The 18,095-nt window shown below is 53.6% G+C and overlaps 1 protein-coding gene across 11 annotated transcripts in view; it reads right to left on the bottom strand.

Moving 5' to 3' along the window:
• Positions 1 to 18,095, bottom strand: part of KCNT1 (potassium sodium-activated channel subfamily T member 1) — a 78,087-nt gene that overhangs the window by 28,883 nt on the left and 31,109 nt on the right. For 2 of the 11 annotated variants that reach the window (XM_064728129.1, XM_064728131.1), the window contains exons 1-2: positions 13,213 to 13,478; positions 3,344 to 3,385 (exon numbers count right to left, since the gene is read on the bottom strand). The exons of 6 other annotated variants lie outside the window; for them this stretch is intronic. In XM_064728129.1, the coding sequence (XP_064584199.1) occupies positions 3,344 to 3,385; positions 13,213 to 13,361 (191 nt within the window). In that variant the 5' untranslated portion in view covers positions 13,362 to 13,478. Of the gene's footprint in view, positions 1 to 3,343; positions 3,386 to 13,212; positions 13,479 to 18,095 lie in introns of those variants that run through there. 3 more of the 11 variants (XM_064728132.1, XM_064728130.1, XM_064728133.1) reach the window with 3 other exon arrangements.

The raw sequence follows: 18,095 nt of genomic DNA, 5'->3' as shown, positions 1-18,095 counted from the left end.
ACCACGCTGGAATTACAGAAATGTGCTGCTGGCCCAGCTGGGCTCCCTGGGGCAGGCTCTGGGTACCAGACACGGCTCAGAGGAAGGAGAGGAGCAGGGCTGGCGGTGCAGGTCTGCAGCATTTCCTCTCCCAGCAGCCCCAGGAGGCTGTGCAGGATGCTCTGAGGGCACCGTGCCATGGCCAGGCTGCCTCAGCGCCGGGAGCAGCCGGTGCCAGCTGGAACCTGAGCAGAGCCAGAATCCTTCCCAAATAAAGCACAGAACCTGCCAGGCTGGGGCTCAGGTACCTGCTGATGAAATTCCCAGGCAGCTCCAGCCCTCCTGATTCCCTTTGGGATGTTTTTCCATTTCTCCCACCATTTTTGTGATGGTGTTTGGACACAGAGGCTTCACCAGACGGGTGCCACGGGTGAGCTGTGTGCCCTGTTTTGCATTCCTCCATCCAATCCCGGGTGGACATCCAACCTGGGACAGCTCCAGCCCTGCCCAGGAGAGCTCCCAGAGCAGGGTTTGGGGACAGGAGTGGGAATTGCTGAGCAGCTGTGTGCTCACAGACAGCCTGGGCGCCTGCCAAAGGCAGCACCGGCAGCGCAGCGCTGCCCCCGCTGTAATTGAACAATTACTCAAAGGAGGAGGAACGGCTTCAAACCCGGGCAGGGATGGCTCCAGGGGCTTCTCCTGCCACACCAGGTCCTTCCTGGGCTGGGGGATGCTCGGGCTCACCCTCCTGGCAGGATGGAGCCCTGCCCAGGGCTCTGCAGACGGGGATGTGTCGGATTCTCAGGGACCACGGAGCACCCGGAGCGCTCCCACTGCGGCAGCTCCTCCCGGGAATCTGGGGCACATTTTAAACAAAACAGCTCAAAACAGCCTGGGAGGGATGGAGCTGGGGCTGGCTGTGCCTGCTTTGGGGCTGAGCCCCTCTGCCAATGCTGCTGATGGAGGGAGGGAAGGGGAGAGGGGGATCTCTCACAGGGGGATCTCAGGTGCTGAGGGAGGGACGAGACAGCACTGGGGACACCACAGGCAGGGCCAGCATGGTCCAACAGGCTAAGCATTGCAAACAGGCCAAATCTGCCCGCTTTCAGTGAATTTTCTCATCTCACATCCCTCAGGAGGTGCAGCACTGAAGTTGCTCTCCCTCTCATCCCAGAAGCCCAGGTGACCCTCAGGGATCACAGCAGCACCCAGCCCCGAGGAGCTCTGCAGGCCCCACACCAGCCTGGCACAGGCAGTGTCACATCCAGCACGGCACAGCCACCATGCCACCATCACAGCCACAACTATGCCACCATCACAGCCACCGTGGCACTGTCAGAGTCACCATGATGCCACCACAATCTGTCACCATCACAGCCACCGTGGCACTGTCAGAGTCACCACAGCACTGTCACAGCCACCATGGCATTGTCAGAATCACTGTGGTATTACCACAGTCATTGTGGCACTGTCACAGCCACCATGTCACCATCACAGCCACCATGGCACTGTCAGAGTCACCATGATGCCACCACAATCTGTCACCATCACAGCCACCGTGGCACTGCCACAACCCTGCCAGGAAAGGCAGCTGCTCCTCCTGGCCCCTGAAGCCCCAGGAATTATTTCCCTACCAAGGCTCATCCCAGACCAGCAGGATCCACTCCCACATCAGCAAACACTGCCAGGGATGCTGTGGCACATCCTGCCCCTCAAGCCCAAGGACTCGTTTCTTCAAGGCTTCATGCATTTACCATGGGAATCAATGAGAAAAAACCCTCTTGCTTTATTATGGAGTGTGATTTTTTTGCCCAAAGAAAGAATTGATATTGCCAAGCACTCTGCAGCAAATTAAACCCAGCTGGGTGCAGGTAATGTCATCCTGGCTCCAGCAGTAATGCTGCAGTTGTGTTTCTGGGGGATGAAAAGCAAATTCCAAGCAGTCACTACAGGGAAAAACCCTGCCCAAGCGTAGGTTTGGCCTCCAGGGCCATTTATCTCTCACCATGCCCTAAACTCATCCTGGTGTGCCAGGGGGACAAGGGCTGGCACGGACTGCAAAGGGCACCAAGGGCCTGAGGAAAGGTAACAGAAATCTCCTGCTTGACTTTTAGTTCTTTTATACATATATATAATTTTTATTAGGGAGGACATTGCAATGGAAATGGGATTTTTATCGATTCCTCGTTCCCTGAAGGCAGCTGTAATCCCTCCCAGCAGCTGCAAAGCTCATTTCCAGGCACCAAACCAAACACTGGAGGAAACAGGCACACACTCAGGGCTTCAAGCTGTAGATAATAAAATACTTTGGGCTGGAGGGACCTTAAAGTTCATCCTGTTCCATCCCCTACCTTGAGCAGGGACACCTTCCATTGTCCAAACCCTGTCCAACCTGGCCTTGGGCACATCCAGGATGGGGCAGCCTCTCCCATCCAAGGTTTGGATGGTGCTCATGGCTGGGCAGGGGCACCACTTGCTCCAAAATAAGATAATTACACTTCTACTAAAGGTTAAAACCCCAAAGGGAAGCAGCAATAGGATGGCAGGCTGTGCTCCCTCTGGCCTGTTTGTTCTGCAACATTGGAGAGCAACACTCATGAGTCTGCTCCTGTAATTGCTTGTGCTGATGAATCTGCATTGTTTAATTAGGGCTGTGCATGGAGCTCATCGTTAATGGATAATTGCTGATTTGCTGCTCTCAATTCCTGCTCAATAAACTTATTCTTATTATCTTTTCTTTTAGTTACTGTTAATGATATTTTCTTTATACTCTTTTAAAGTTTTGAGCCTGCTTTGCCATACTCCTAATCCCATCTCACAGCAGGAAATGAGTCAATAAATTCCAGGTAGTGCACTGGTGTTGGACCAGCTCTAGATCCACCACAACTGGGAATCCTCCCCAGGGTGGGACTTGCTGAAGGATTTGCTGCTCCCATCACAATTCCTGGATGCCCAGAGCAGTAAAGGACAAATCTTGTGTTTATCAGCTCCCTTAAAAGCAGGATCATGGTGGAACCACAGGCTGCGTGGGGTTGGAAGGGCCCTTTAAAGGTCACCTGGTCCCAGCTATGGGCAGGGACAATTCTACTGGACCAAAAACCAATTCCACTAGAGCAGAAACCAAACCCCATCCCTCGTGGCCTGGAACTCTTCCATGGATGGACCATCCACCTTAATCCACATTAATTAGAGCCAAGGTTAAGCACAGCTCCCAGCAGCAGGCACTGCCCAACACCCAGCTCCAAACACCCCAAATTCCAAAGGGGGCTTTGCCCTGTGGAGAGCAGGATCAGCTTCACCCCAGGGCAGGCCAGGGTCCCCTGTCCCTCCCCGTGGCACCGGGCAATGCAGGCAGAGAACTTACTGTGAGAAGGAGGAATCCACGCTGAAATCCTCGGCGTGAGGCCTAAGAGCGAGAGCAGCACACACAGCGTGAGGGAACCCAGCCCCAAACTGCCCCAGCAGGGCTGTGCCACCAGGGATGTGACACTGGCAATGTCCCACTGGCAATGTCCCACACCAGGGCTGTCCCCACCGGCAGTGCCAGCACCAAAGGGACCAGCGCCCACCAAGTTCTCAGCCACGGTCACACCATGCCTGGGACACGTCCCAGTGCTGCTGTGCCAATCACAGCCCCTCAAGGGCTCTGTGGATAATCCCAGGTTCTGGGCCTGTTTTATGCCTTTTGTTTTTTAAGGGGTTCTCACAAACGGCCTCACTGCTCTGCCTCTGATGGGGCCACTCCTGTGCACAGAAATTGGGATTTGCAGGTTTGGTGCCCTCAGGAATCAGCATTGTGCCTCTGCTGGGCTGCTCCACAGACACCAGTGATGAGCAGAGAAAGGGAAAGAAAACAGTAAAAAATAAACCAAAACTCAAATCAAATAACAGAGGAACGATGAGGGGGATGAGAGGGTCAAGGCAAGGGGAGGAAGAACACAGAGAAAAACAAGAGTGGGTGGGAGGCAAAGGGCCTGTGCTTATGTACTGTACATCCCACAGACAGACAGACAGACAGACAGACAGACAGACTAACAGCACAGGGCTGTCCAACACAGCAATTCCAGCTGCAAAGCAAAAAATCTCCTTGTGAAAATGATGCTGTCACCACAACACCCAGGGATGGCCCTGGGTCCCCATCTTTAACTGATCCTGAGCCCTTCCCTGCTCCAGCAGGGCCCTCCCTCCTTCCCTGATTTACTGCGAGCCAGGGACACCAAGAAATATCATCACAGCCAAGGGGCCACTGCAGCCCATAAAGATTTTCTTGCATTTTGCTTTTGCTTTACAAGTCTGCAGCGCTCCGGCACAGTTCAAACTAAATAAAAGCAATAAATTCACATTTCAGCAGGAATGCGAGCCAGGAGGAAGCTGATCCATCCTCAGCTACAAGGAGCAGCCTCCCTGGGACAGGATTTGTTTTGCTCCCACTGCTGGGCTCTGCTCTGTGCAGGAGCTCATTGCTCCTTCCTCCATCCCAGGTTGCTCCAAGCCCTGTCCAACCTGGCCATAGACATTCCCAGGGATGGAGCACACTGTGCCACCCTCACAGGGAAGGATTTCTGCCCAATATTTCATCTAGCCCTGCTTTTCCAGTGTGAAGCCATTCTCCCTTGTCCTGTCACTCCTGGCCCTCATCCAAAGTCCTTCTCCAGCTCTTTTGGAGCCCCTTTTGCTGGAGGCTGCTGTAGGATCTCCCCAGAGCCTTTTCTTCTCTGAGCTCAGCTCCTGCCATTTCCCCTCCTCCCTGCTCGTTTCCAGTTTTCTCCTGGAGCATTAATTCCCACCAAAGTGCTCTCTTGTGGCACCTCTGACAGCAGGATCGAGCCCTGGGGTGGCTCTGCAGCTGAGCTGTGCCTTGGAGCAGCCCTGGCATTTATTCCTGCCCAGCACCTTGGGTTTGTGCAGCTGGGAAGGAGCCTGGGCTGGCACTGTCCCTGCAGCTCTACTGGATTATCCCTGTTAGAACAGGGGCTGCTCGGGCCCCTCCTGCCCCTGCTTTGGAGCAGGGGCCTTTCCTGCCTCACAGGGATCTTTATGGCGAAAAAAATCAGCAAATGATTTGGTTTCCTCCTCATGTGGTGCCAGCTGGTAGCCGGGAAAGGTGGGGGAACAGGAGCTAATTCCAGCTGCAGAGCAGCACTCCTGAAAGCAAAACACCAAAAAACCCACTCAGATCAGTGGGGTCCTGCAGGACACGAGGGTTCTGGAGAATTTGGGGTCTTCCCCCAAATCCACGGGCTCTGTGCCTGCCCCAGAATCAGCCACAATAAACACCTCACTCACATGGAGGCATCACCAACAAAAGGGATTCCAAAATCATGGACAGAAATAAACCTCCCCAAGGGTGGCTTTGGCCACTCTGTGCCGTGATTAAAGCATATGCAATAAAATAACTTTTTTTTTTGTTACAAAAAGGTGCTTTGGCTCCCAAATGAGTGAACTTTGCTGTGCTGGTCACAGAGGGAAGAAGCGATTTGAGGTGTCCCACTGAAACCTCTCCCTCTCCCCACCAGGCACCCAAATTCTCACCAACTGCTGAGAAAATATGGAGATTTCTCCAAGAAAACCAAAAATCATTCCAAATCTCATCTGGAAAACAGCCATTTTCCAGATCCCAAAACCACTTTAACAGTGATTTATGACATAAAGAACCTAAGCCACTTAATGGAGTCAGAAAGGTTACTCTGGCTTTTAATGTGTTTTAGATAATCTACTTCAAATTGACCTTTTTATTTCATGCAGATCTGGCTCAGTGAGAGCAGACAGAGCTCAGCTCACTTCATTCCCATGGAAAACAGCAACAGCACAGGCAGCCAAAGGACCTTGGCTGTCCTGCAGGATCCAGGGGCTGGGAGAGCAGAGCTGTCCCCACACAGGGCAAGCTGAGGATGCCAAGCATCCCCACCATGCCAAGCTGGCACAAACTGCACCTCCCAGGCCCCAGAGCAGAGCAGGGAAGGGTGGCAGTAAGGAGAGGAGCAGAGGGGGAAGGAACTCCTTGGCTGCTTCAGACCTGCCCCCACCTTTCAAGCTCCAGCCCCTGACAAAAGGGAAAGGCTCTGTTAGAAGGTGAGGAGACAAAGGCACATTTATTATTAGAACAAAGCCATAATAAAGCTGGCTTATGTAAAAGCGAGAGCAATCACCTGCCCACCCATGCTGGAGGCTGAGCAGCACCTTCCACCTCATCCTACCTTCTCAGCTCTGGCTCCAGCAAAGGCAGGGATCCCTGAGCTGGGCAGGGCTGTGCACAGCACCCCAAGAACTGGGCCAGCAGAACCAGCTCCCTTCTCTCCAGGGGGATGCAGCCAGCCCCAAGCCCCAGCTCTCCTGCAGGGTCTGGGTGGCATCGATCTCCTGTGCCTCATGCAGGTAACTGGGGGCTAAATGCTGTCCCTGTGCTCCAAGTGGGACAGAGGGACAGCTCAGCACAGCCCAGCTCACACAGGGACACACTGCTCCCTCCCAGCAAACTCTGCTCCTTCCACCGCTGTCTCCTGAATCTTTGGTAAATGAAGAGCATTAAAAATTCACTTCTGGTGGTGCATTTCCTATTCAATTTACAGCCATCCTTTCCAAGCAAACAAACAAAAACATTCATGCCTTGACTTGAAGCCTCTGCAAGTTACAGACACAAGTAATGACCTGCCAGCACTGCTGCTGCCTTCAGGCTGCTTTAATAACCACTTGCAAGGCTCAGAGGCATTTCCAGAGCGGGGTGGAAAGGTATTAAATGTGATGGCTTTCTGCTCTGGCTTTGGGAAGGATTTAATGCCTTTTCACCCTGCTCTGGAGATGCCTTGGAGGCAGGGTCAGGGCAGGGGGGTGAGGATGAGCCAAGCAAGGTGAGTGCCTGGGGAGGCTCCCCAGAGCAGAGCTCATCCTGCACCACAGCTCCTGCCATACTGACAGTGAGAAACTCAGCCCAAAATAGCCTGATGTGAGAGGGACAGATGGGTGGAGATGAAAAAAGAAAGTAAAGAGGGGGAGAGAAGGAACGAGCAGGAGGAAAGGGAAGGCGAGAGGAAGAGGCACAGGTCTGCTCACAAAGCTGTGAGAGAGGGGAGGGAAGGGCAGCTCCACTGCTTGCTGTGGGATGAGCAGGGGTGGCCCCAGGGAAAGGGATTGAGCCTCAGCATTCCTGGTGTGGAGGAATTCATCCAGCACCTGGAAAACCCACCAGGAGCTGCAGAGGTGCCACAGGGACAGGCAGTGCCACAGGGACAGGCAGTGCCACCAGAGCAGCCCCATAGGCAGAGAGAGCAGCAGGTAAGGGCTCAGCTGCCTCCCAGGGTGCTGCTGCTTCAATCACAGGAACACTTTTCCTTGGCATTCCCCTGCAAAAGGAAGCTCACATCTCCCAGCTCACACACACAAAGTTTGGGAAGCAGCGGGAGCGGTGCCAGAGCTGCAGCAGCCTCACTGCAGCTGGACAGGCTGATCCCAGCCCAGGGGCCAGTCTGGCCTGTGGGCACCTTCCAGAGAGCTGGGCCTCTCCCAGAATCAGCCACAGATTCACTGAGGTGGGAAAGCTCCTCTGAGGTCATCAAATCCATCATCAAACCTCACTCCAGCAGTGCCAAGCCCAGCACTGAGCCATGACCCCACAGCCACAACCACACACCATTCAGATCCCTCCAGGCATGGGGGCTCCACCTGTGCCAGGGCTGGACAACCCTTTTGGTAAGGAAATGTTGCCCCAAATCCAACCTAAATCTCCCCTGGTACAACTTGAGGCCATTTCCTCTGATCCCAGTGATTGTTTCTTGCAAGAAGAGACCGATCTCACCTGGCTACAGGTATATGGAGAGGGCAGGCACTGCCAAGCCTGGGCAAAAAGGCCCTGCAGATGCTCAGGCTGCCCTGACACAACTCCCTGCCCTTGCTAATGAGCTAAATGAGTCCCTGCTGTGGCTGATCCTCATGAGGGAAGGACTGTGGGCAAGTTTGGAGGTGGGATGTGAGACCCTGGTGCGCCACGGACCCCCACCCAGAGGGGTGCCACCCTTACAGAAGGCAGGAAAGGCTCCCCTGAGGAGGAACGTGCCAATCCCCGTGCCCTGATGGGACCTGATGGGGATGAGGATCCCAAAATAACCAGAGCAGAAGCCCAAGTGCGAGTGCTGAGCGTGGCATCCTTGGGTGAGATCGTGGCTGCCTGTCAGGGCTATGTAGGGCACCGAGATCCTGGCAGCTCCCCAGGGCCGTGGGAGGGGAGCTCAGCCCTCCCAAAGCTCGGCCTGCTCCCCTAAACACCCAGCTCAGCCCTCTCAAAGCTCGGCCTGCTCCCCTAAACACCCAGCTCAGCCCTCCCAAAGCTCGGCCTGCTCCCCTAAAACCCAGTTCAGCCTGCTCCCCCAGAACCAGCTCAGCCCTCCCAAAGCTTGGCCTGCTCCCCCAGCACCCAGCTCAGGGCTGGCACTGCCCCGTGCCCACAGGGCAAACTCTTTATGGGTCTGTCCCCTTTCAGGGTGAGCCTGGGCACACCACACACAGGAGCAGCCACGACACTTCTAAAAGCTGGAGGGAGCTCAGGGCTGCGCCTGGCTGGGACACGGCCATGCTGTCCCTGCAGAGGAGAGGCCACAAGGCCAGAGGGTGAGCAGAGCTCGGGGCCTTTCCAGCACTTTGGGGCAGCTCCAACAGCTCTGGGGCAGGAAAAGCAGCAGCCAGGCTTGAGCCCTGACAGGAATGAGCTGTGCTGATGAAGGGGTTTGGGTGAGAGTGAGGGATGGCAGCTGTCACCAGGGCCTGGGATCGTGTCCTGATCACCAGGGCCCTGCACTTGCATTTTCCCCCATAGCTGAGCCCAGCTGAGCCTCCTGCCTGATTCCTGTCCTGAAAACACCCCCAGTGAAATGGCCACCAGTGCCACCTCCCTGGCCTGGCAGAGGAGCCAAGGCTGGGGCTCAGCACTCCCTGGGGACAGCAGAGCCAGGGGAGGGCTGGGAGATGGAGCCCAAGGCTGGGAGATGCTCCAGGGTGGGCACAGATCAACAGGCTGCCAGCACACAGCAAACCCAGTGCCCCAAAAACACCCCAAAATCACCTCCCAGCCAGGCCTGCCCAACACAGCACATCAAAGGCAAAGAGCTCCATGAGCAAAACCTGTCAGATCCCCCAGATTCTGTTTCAGATCTCCACAAAGGCTCCCCAGCCATGCAGGCCCTGCCCTCCCTCACAAGGTGACGCTGGTGGCCCCAGCTCAGAGACCATGGCACAGCCCATCCTGACACCTCCAGCTCAGCCTGCTGGGGTTCCTGGCACAAACCCCATCCCCAGGCACCAGAGAAGCAGCACAAGAGCCCAGGCTGGAGCTGGGCAAGCCCCACACAGGGAATTTGTGCCCCTGGCACAGCATTTCTCCTGCACAAAACCCCCTCACCCAGGGCTGAGCCTGCAAACCAGCATGTGGCATTTGCTGAGGACACAGAGAGGGCTCTGAAAGGCCTTTGCTGGAAGAAGCTTTTGTTAAAGAAAGGTTAAAAATAAATAAATTGACTTTTTGTCCCTGCAGGAGGGAGTTCTGCAGCACAGCAATGGTTCAGCAGGGAATTGTGTCCTGTGGAGAGCCTCACCTGGAGAGCTCCTGCAAGCTCTGAGTGGCTGCAGGGGCCAGACTGGACCTCTCTGGGGTTCTTTTGTGTGCAAAAAAAATCACATTTAGCAAGTCCTGTTTGTTAATTCCAGGCTGCCCCTGAGGGGGAACAAGCATCCATCAGTCAGAAATTCTATTTTCAGACACATTTGGGTGAATTCCTCCCTCTCTGGAGTGCTTTACCTCCAAGAACCTACATCAAACTCAGCCTAGCAGAGAGTGCTGCTCCTTCCACAGAGGAGACTCCAGCACCTTGTTGGCTGTACCAGAGCTGAGGCAGAGTCCCATTTATTCCTGCCAAAAATATCTCAAACTGAGAGACAGGGCAGGGCTGGGGGGTGGGAGTGTGCAGCCTGAAGGAGAAGGAAAGGGAGGGAAGGATCCAGATCCAGCTGCTGCCCTGGGCTGCCCCAGGGGAGAGGAGCAGCCAGGCTCCTGTGGGACACACAGCAAAGGACAGCAGGGAACAGGTACAGGATCAGCAAGGGAACAATTATTCACCTGAGAGTGACCAAACCCAGCACCCAAAGAAGACGAGAAGTGTCCAGTGAGATGTTTAAAACTCAGCAGGACTGGTCCTGAGCCAGCTGGGACAGCTTTAAAGCCAGGCCAGCTCCAGGTGCTGTCCAAGCCCAGCTCCTCTGCAATGCTAATCCTCCTCCCAAAGCTCAGCAGTCACAGCTCTGTTCCCAGCAGCTCCACAAACACAGCTGAGGGGGCCCAGAGGGGACACAGAGCCCTGCCAAGGGCTGGGGCAGAGCATCCCAACCAGACACAAACAGGAATGTTTGGAGCCCCTCAGTGTGCCCTGGGACAGGCAGTGGTCAGAGCTTCCCCTGCTTCCAGCAGAGTTGCACAAACAGGACATGGTTATCTGTAAAAACCTTTGTTTGTGTTTTTAAACCCACACCTTTGTTGTGATTTTAAACCCACACCTCTGGTTCTGCAGAGAGATCACTGCCCATGAGATGGGATCCAAGCTGATGTTTGCCTGTCCTGCCCCTGCCAGCAGCTCCTTCCCAAGCACAGATTGTTTTGTGCAGCTCTGCCTCCCCTCACACCTCTCCCCATCAATCCCCCAGCACAAGGGACTAACCTGCCTCAGGAAAAGCCTGGCTTGAGGAGACTCAGCCTCTCCTGGTTGGTTCCAGCCACTCTCACCTGGTGCCAGGGGAGGCTCAGTGCCCGGGCAGCTGCTCTGCATGGCCAGGAGGCTCCCAGTTCCATCCCCACCTCACAGCAACCCCTGGCACACAGGAAGAGCTCCAAGACTTTTTGCTGGACCCATCCCAGCTGCAGGTCACCAGACACAGGAAATATCCCTGTGCTTGGTGCCCAGGGCAGTCCTGAATTCCCCTTTTTGCTCCCAAGCTGTGGAGAGGATTTTCCCTCAGATGAATTCAAATTCTTTCCTCCTGTTTTGACTGGGAACCCCTAAAAGCTTTAAGATGCTGCAGTGACTCAGAGACAGAGTAAGGAGGTAAATCAAGTAGGTGAGAATAGATTTCCCTGGCTTCAATCATCAGGAGGGATCATTTGCATGCTGAGAACACCCTGTAACACACATCTCCTTCCACCTGCACCTGGGAATTCATTCCCAGCTCCCAGGGACAGTCAGTAATGCTGCTGAGGTCTGGTTTGGGAGACACAGAACATTTCAAACTCGCTGCTCATCCCTTCCAAACACATCTTCCTGCCTTTGCTGCAGCAGGGGAAGTGAAGTGCAGAAACCTCAGCTTTAATTGCCAGCTCATGGCTGGGCAGCAGTGCCCAGGGAAGGAGAGATCCTGGGGTGGGGAATCCAACCCCAGAGCTCTGCCAGGGATGCCAAAGTGTTCCACCAACTTCTGCACCTCTCAGCAGCAGCCTCTTACAACAAGACTGCAGCAAATCACTCAAAATTCCTGTGAAACCCAGGGAATTTAGTCTTATGCAGCCCTGGGGCACCTTCTCTGGAGGGTCCACCAAAACACCGTAGTGATGTGAATTTTGGAATTGCTGCCCTCCAGATCCTATAGCGCCTTGCAGCATCCCTACTTTATGCTGTGCTCCCACAAAAGACACGGAGGATCAGCCCTGGGGTGAAGGTTTTGCCCACTGGACTTGGGCAGGAATCCACCAAGCCCCTGGGTGCCAGGGAGGAGAAGCCTCTCTTGGATTTTAAATCAATGCTGGTCAGCGGGATGAGGTTGTAGCAGTCTCCCAGTTGTATTTTCCTGGCCCCTACACATCTGGCTTGACCACTGACCCTGTCCTGAGGGGGACACCACCAGAACTGGGGAGAGCACAGAGAGGAATCAGTCCTGCCCCAAAGGCTTTGCCCAGGATGTGCCCTCAGAGATTCAGGTACCCCAGGACAGCCCCAGCCCTGGTGCCTCCTTACAGCAATGAAACCAAGGCACAAAACCAGACCACAAACAGCCTGACCAGCGCTGGGAGCACACCCAGACTGCCAAAACATTCTGAGACCACATCAACTCCAGGGATTTAGTCCCACTGCACCCCTCAATGCCCATCTCAGCCTTCACACGTGTGAACCTGGCAGAGTCAGAGTCAGCCCCACCAGCTCCCAGTGTTTGCCCACCAGAGCCCCAGCACTGGAGCCACCTGAAGGGCTGTCACACCTCACCAGGGACACTCCCAGGTGCTCAGTGTGCCTGGGCTCTCCCTCCCAGCCCTGCAGACCGAATTGTGTGCCCGGCCCAGCTGCGGCCACGCCAGCACTCCCCAGCACACACCTCCCTGCCCGGCTTCCCCAGCTGCTGCTCCTGGCTCCCTGCCTCCCTCCCCCAGACATGCCAAGAGGCACGAGCTGAGGCATTGATTCCTTCCAGCCTAAAGCCTCAAACAAGTAAAATCCCCCCCTGTGAGCAGGAGCCTCCCTGCCGTGCCCGTCTGCAGCAAATGACATCCTGGAAGACATACAGTACACAGTCACAGGTGAGCAGCATGGATGGGCTGGAAGGCTGGGGAGATGGTGGGGAAAGAATGGAACAGAAAATGGAACGAACAGAATGAGGGCTGAATTAGTGACATTTGCATCCTCATCGTAACTAGGGGACCTGGCTCCTTGTGAATCACTGAAATCCCAGTGCAGCACAGAGCATCCTCCTCCTCCTCCTGAAAAACAGCTCCTTCCTCGCTCCACACTCAGCTCTGGGCTTGCAGGAAGGCTGCAGCATTTCCTATGGCAGCTTTTTTTTTTTTTATTGCAGTAACAAATGAATTATTGCTCAGATGGGGGACTGAGCATCTCTCCTGCCACACAAACATGGTGCTAATGCACAGTGGGTACTGTGGCTTTAGCAGTGTAAATAAGCTCGGGGTTTCTGCTGCACAGGGAAGGTGCAGTGCAAGTTAACAGTGGTCTGTGGCAGCCCCACGGTCTCAGGCTGCCATTCAGATATATAAAAAAATATAAAAATCAAGAAGCACATATAAAAAATTTAAAGGAACTGGTTTCCTTCTGCTCCAGCTCCCTATTTCATAACCCAACTTTAGAGCTGCCGTGGCTCTTTAACATAGATTTGATCCACCACCCCTCCAGCCCGTGCAGGCACTAATCCATCCCCTCTCATTTCAAAGGGAAAAGGTGCTGCCTCCCCCCAGCCCCCCCAGCAGCCCTGCAATACCTTTGTCCGACATCACTCCCCATGGATCCCATCCTCCGAGACGGTAACAAGGGGCTCACCCCGTGCACATCTTCTGTCGTGCCTGCTGGGACGGTTTTGACGTGGGCATTGCTCTCTGAAGGGGAATTCTTCAGCTTGGCTCTCGCCATCCTGGCAGCCCTGGCTGCCTGTGTGAGTTGCTCCCGTTTCCCCCCTGAACTCTCTCATACATAGCAATCCTCCCCGCAATCACTTTCGAGCTGTCGGCACGTACCATCTCCTTCCTTCTCCTCTCTCCCCAGTCACGGCTGCTCAGTGGAACAATCCTGCCCTGTGCATTTATTTTGGTAGTGAGGGGAGTCAAGGCAAACTCTCTGGCCTTGCTGCCGCAACAAATTTGGTGCAAAACCGCCAAGAAAACGTCCACGATGCAGAAATCTCTGAAAAGGCTTTGTTTGCTGAATAATGAAATTGCCTTGCCTGGCTCTGTCAAAAGAAGGATTGCACTGCTCTTATCACCACGGGCAGGGCAGGGGCTGGAGGATTATTTTCTCTCCCCATTGCTGTTTTTTGGTAGCAGCATGAGGAGGAGGAAGCTATTTTATCTTGTTCCTCTGTGTACAGAGCAGCGTGCTCGCTGCGTGCCAGGGAACACACTCAGCAGCTTTGGCTCCCTCAGGCACGCAGCAGCAGCAAAGCTCTGTCCCCTCCTAAATGCTGGGAGCCAGCAGAGAGGAGCTCCTGCTGTTCCCTCAGAGGGGCCAGCAGGGCTCAGCTCCTGCTCACCTGGCCAGGCAGGTGCATGTCACCTGGCCCACAGTGACTCACCTTTCCCTCTGCAGCTGACAGCAAAATCTGCTGTTCCTTCAGCACTCCTGGCATCCATTTCTCAAGATATCCAACAGGAAAGGGAATTCACTGTGGCCAGGGGAGAGCTGAGCTGGAGAGAACACCTGAGGGCACAGGTGGGGCAGGGAAAGGGTCCTGTGTCCTTCCCTCTTTGGGGAATGCCACCAGCGCAGAGCTGCTCCTGCTGTTTGCCAGCAGCCAGGAACAAAAAACGTCCTCAAGGTGCCACAGCCTGGGTGGGGCCCAGGGCTCAGCACCACGGACAGCAGTGTCACCACAGCACCATGAATGTCACCACAGCACCAGCAGTGTCACCCAGCTCCTGCCACGGCACCCCAAGTGCTGCCAACCCATCACAGCAGGGCTGCCCCACGGCCCAGCCCCACTGCAGGGCAGTGCTGCCCCTCTGCAGGCTGGAAATAAAGAATAAATTCACTGATGGTCACCACGCCATGGCCTAAATCAATGTGAATAGTCAGGCTCCAGCACAGAATTTCTTTAAATGTTGTTGTACAAAAAGTCAGTGCATTGGCTGGAAGAGTCTTACCAGAGCTTGGGACCTGCAGCTGGGAGAGGGCTGGGAGAGCAGGGCAGGAGCTGCCCTGGATGGCAATTCTGGGATCCAATCCTTTCCTTCCAGAATGAAAAGCTGACAATTCCCTTTGGCACAGCTCCATGCCCTAACCACACCTTCCACCCCCTGCCAGGCTGTCAGGGCACCCAAATCACTGTCCTGTGCCAAATGCTGGGAAGAAAAGGCCAAAAGGGCAATCCTTTGCTCCCTCCCTGTGCCAGGAGCTGCTCTGCCCTCTCCTCTTCCCCCAGCCATCATTTGCCCCATGGCACAAAGGCAGCCCCCAAAGTCCCCATTTCCTGTTAACCAAATCCTGGTTTCCCTGCTCACAGCGTTATTTCTTAATGGGATTTCACCATCCACACTTTGTTTCTGCATTTTGAAATGGAAAATGGATAAAAACCCGCAGCCCTTTTCTTAATGTGCCAGCTTTCAGCGCACATTTAATTTCTTGTTTTGCCTCGAAATGATTCATTAGCTCAATACATTAATTTTCCACCCAAGTCATTCCTTTCTGCTTCATGGTTTGATTCAGACTCTTCAACTTATTGCTCCACATCTCTTTCCTTGGGGGTGCTGTCCTCAAACACCAAACATAATCTGTCATGACCAAATATAATCTATCAGCCCTCTGGGTTGGTGTGCCCTGATAAATCCTCCTGGACCACAAAGCCACTGGGGTGGGGCAATCAGGTGTCTCTTTTTGAATGAATTCTATATTCTATTATATTCCTAATTGCAGAAAAACATTATTTTTAGGCTTGAGGTTAGATGTGGAAAGGGGCTTAGGTTTAAGTTATTCATCTCAGCACTAATGCCCTCACACAGCAGCAGGAATTGGGGAGGGATTAGGGAAAGACCTGGAGAATTTTAACAGAACATATAAACTCTCCTGTCATGCTTGTGCTGTGCAGAAGGTGACAAAAAGCACGAAGAGCCCCGTGAGGAGCTCAGATCCTGCCCACAGAAGCCTCTCCACGATGTCACCTCACGGAGCCTCTCCATGGTGTCACCTTTTCTGTCAAGCACTTAAACACAAACCAAGGAAAGGAAATCCAGAGAGAGGGGAATGATCTGACCCCAGGCCATGAGAAACTGCAACCAGGGCTGTGGGTCAGAGCAATCATTCCCTTTCTGGGGAGAGGAGAGGTGGCAAAGCTGAGCAGAACCTCTGAGAGCCTGGATGATCCTCCAGGGCCACTTGGGGCACCCAGCCCTGCCTGAGCAGCCAGAGCAGCCCCTGTGCTGTGCTTCCACCAGCAAACACTCCTCTCCCAGCAGTGCAGGGTGTTCCCCACTCCCCCCATAGACCCAGAGCCCAGCAGCCTCTCCCCTCCTGACCCCCAGCCCAGCAGAGCAGGGGGAGCAGCAGGAGCTGAGCCAAGGCAGCCCCGTGCATGCAGCACACCCAGAGCTCTCCCCCTGGCAGGGAACAGCCTGTTCCTAGAAAGAGCCATGCTGTCACCTGAGCCAGCCCTGCAGGGACACGTCCCCTGTGCCTCTGCCCCAGGGACACAGCAGCAAACTCCAATGGAGCTCCTTGTTTGAGCAGCGCCTCCTCCCAGGGAGGGGGCAAAACCAACCAAACACAACCTCGGGAACATCAAAGCCCAAATCAGGATTCCTCATGTCCAGCAGCACCTCCCGGGCCAGCTGAATGCCAACCATCTGACTGCAAGCCAGGAAATGGATGTTTAATTTTAGTTTGAGAGCCCATTACAAAGTGCTGATGTCTCATTTCAGCATCTCTGTGATGCAGAGACCACTGCTGTGCCGGGGGCTGGAGACATGGCTGGGAATTGCTGAGCAGCAGTCATAATATTTCAGAAAATAAGATTAAGAAAGAAGCAGATTCTTCATTGCTCTTAATTGAATCCACAGCAACTGCACTGTTAAATATTCTCCCTTTTATCCAGGCCTCTTTCTGTCCTGGCTGCCAAAACTCCCTTTACTCACATATCCAGCTTATTAATAATAAAGCATCACCCTGTCCATTAGAAGCAGTTGATGATACAGGAAGGGGTTGAGTTTTTCCCATTTTCTGGCAAACAAACCTGCTCTGCTCAGACACAACCCAAGGGTGTTAGCTAGCAGGACCTCTGCAGGGAAAGCCAGGTTAATGTATTTTAAAATCGTGAAAGGAATCAGCTCATTTTAAAATCTTGAAAGGAATCATCATCAATGCAAAAACCATTCCAAATTCACAAGGAGTAACTTGGGTGGGAAAACACACTTTGGAAGAGGAGCTTGTGCTCATGAGCAGCCAGAACCTCACAGGAGACATTGCCAGAGCTGCTGCTCTAAGGAGGGGCTGTGTTCATACAAATAAAAATGTTAACTGCAGGACCCTGAGCTGAAAAGCCATTAATGCTCATTATTATCCCTCCAGGAACCCCTGACACCCTCGGCAAGCAGCTCTAGGAAAATCACCTTTCCCTGCATGGCCCCTCTGTGTTTTGCAGAGCAACCCTGACCTGCCTTTATTTAATAACACCGAGGAAAAACAAGATCCCACGTAATTTATGGCTGCCACAAACACCTCCTGCATTTCAGGACCCCAACAAATGTCACAGCATGACATTATCAGCTCAATAAACTTCAGGTTCCACTAATGCTCAGATAAATGCACAAAGCTGCCTGGCACAGCCTCTTGCTGGGTGTTTGTCACAAAGTGCACACGCACCAGCTCTGCCCCCAAGCCCCAGGGACTGCCCTACATTGTCACCAGGCACTCAGCAAAATTGCTTTGCAAAAGCTGCCAAGGTCTGGAGGGTGCCAAGGCTCAGGCAGAGCCCTGCAAAAACCACCCCCCATCCCATTGAGGATCCTGCAGCCAAGGCACAGAAAACAGCAGCTGAAACATCCCTGTGCAGCAGAACTGCCTGGAAATGTCCACACTTCTGAGGAAATCTAAAAATTTTATTTTTTTCTCTACTCAGTAATTGTCCTTTATCCCTATGGGAAGTTAAAATCGCAGAAAAAGGAGCTTCTGCTTCCTCACCAGAATGTTTTTTTTCCTCTTGACATTTGTCTCAGTGAAAATAGTAAATTTGCCAAAAAGGAAAAAAATAAAATAAAATAAAAAATGCTGGTGCTTCATGCTCTTGCTCTGTGCAGAACTTGGCCTTTCCATGCCTGTGCAGTGCCAGAGCTGCTCCCACACACACATGGGGTGCCTGGACACCCTCAGAGCCCTCTGGGCCAGCCAGGATCTCCCCTCCTGCGCCTCCAACAGCACACCCTGCTCAAGAGTGCCCCAAGGAACTCTGTTCCCAACAAAACAAACCCTTCTGCCAGGATTTTTAACTTCCATCAGCTCCTGGAATTACAGTTGAACCCAAGGAGCTCCAGTTCCCTTCACAGTCAAACATAAAATTCCAATACATTGATTAACTCAGATTGGAGATATTACAATATACAGCAGATGCCTGGGAAGGGATTTATGTAGGTATTTATTAATAAAAGGGCTTTTAGGAAATAC

This window comes from Zonotrichia leucophrys, chromosome 17 (assembly GCF_028769735.1).
Source record: "Zonotrichia leucophrys gambelii isolate GWCS_2022_RI chromosome 17, RI_Zleu_2.0, whole genome shotgun sequence".
NCBI lineage: Eukaryota > Metazoa > Chordata > Aves > Passeriformes > Passerellidae > Zonotrichia > Zonotrichia leucophrys.
The sequence above is the reverse complement of the archived record's forward strand: the minus strand, read 5'-3'. Positions and strand labels throughout refer to the sequence as shown.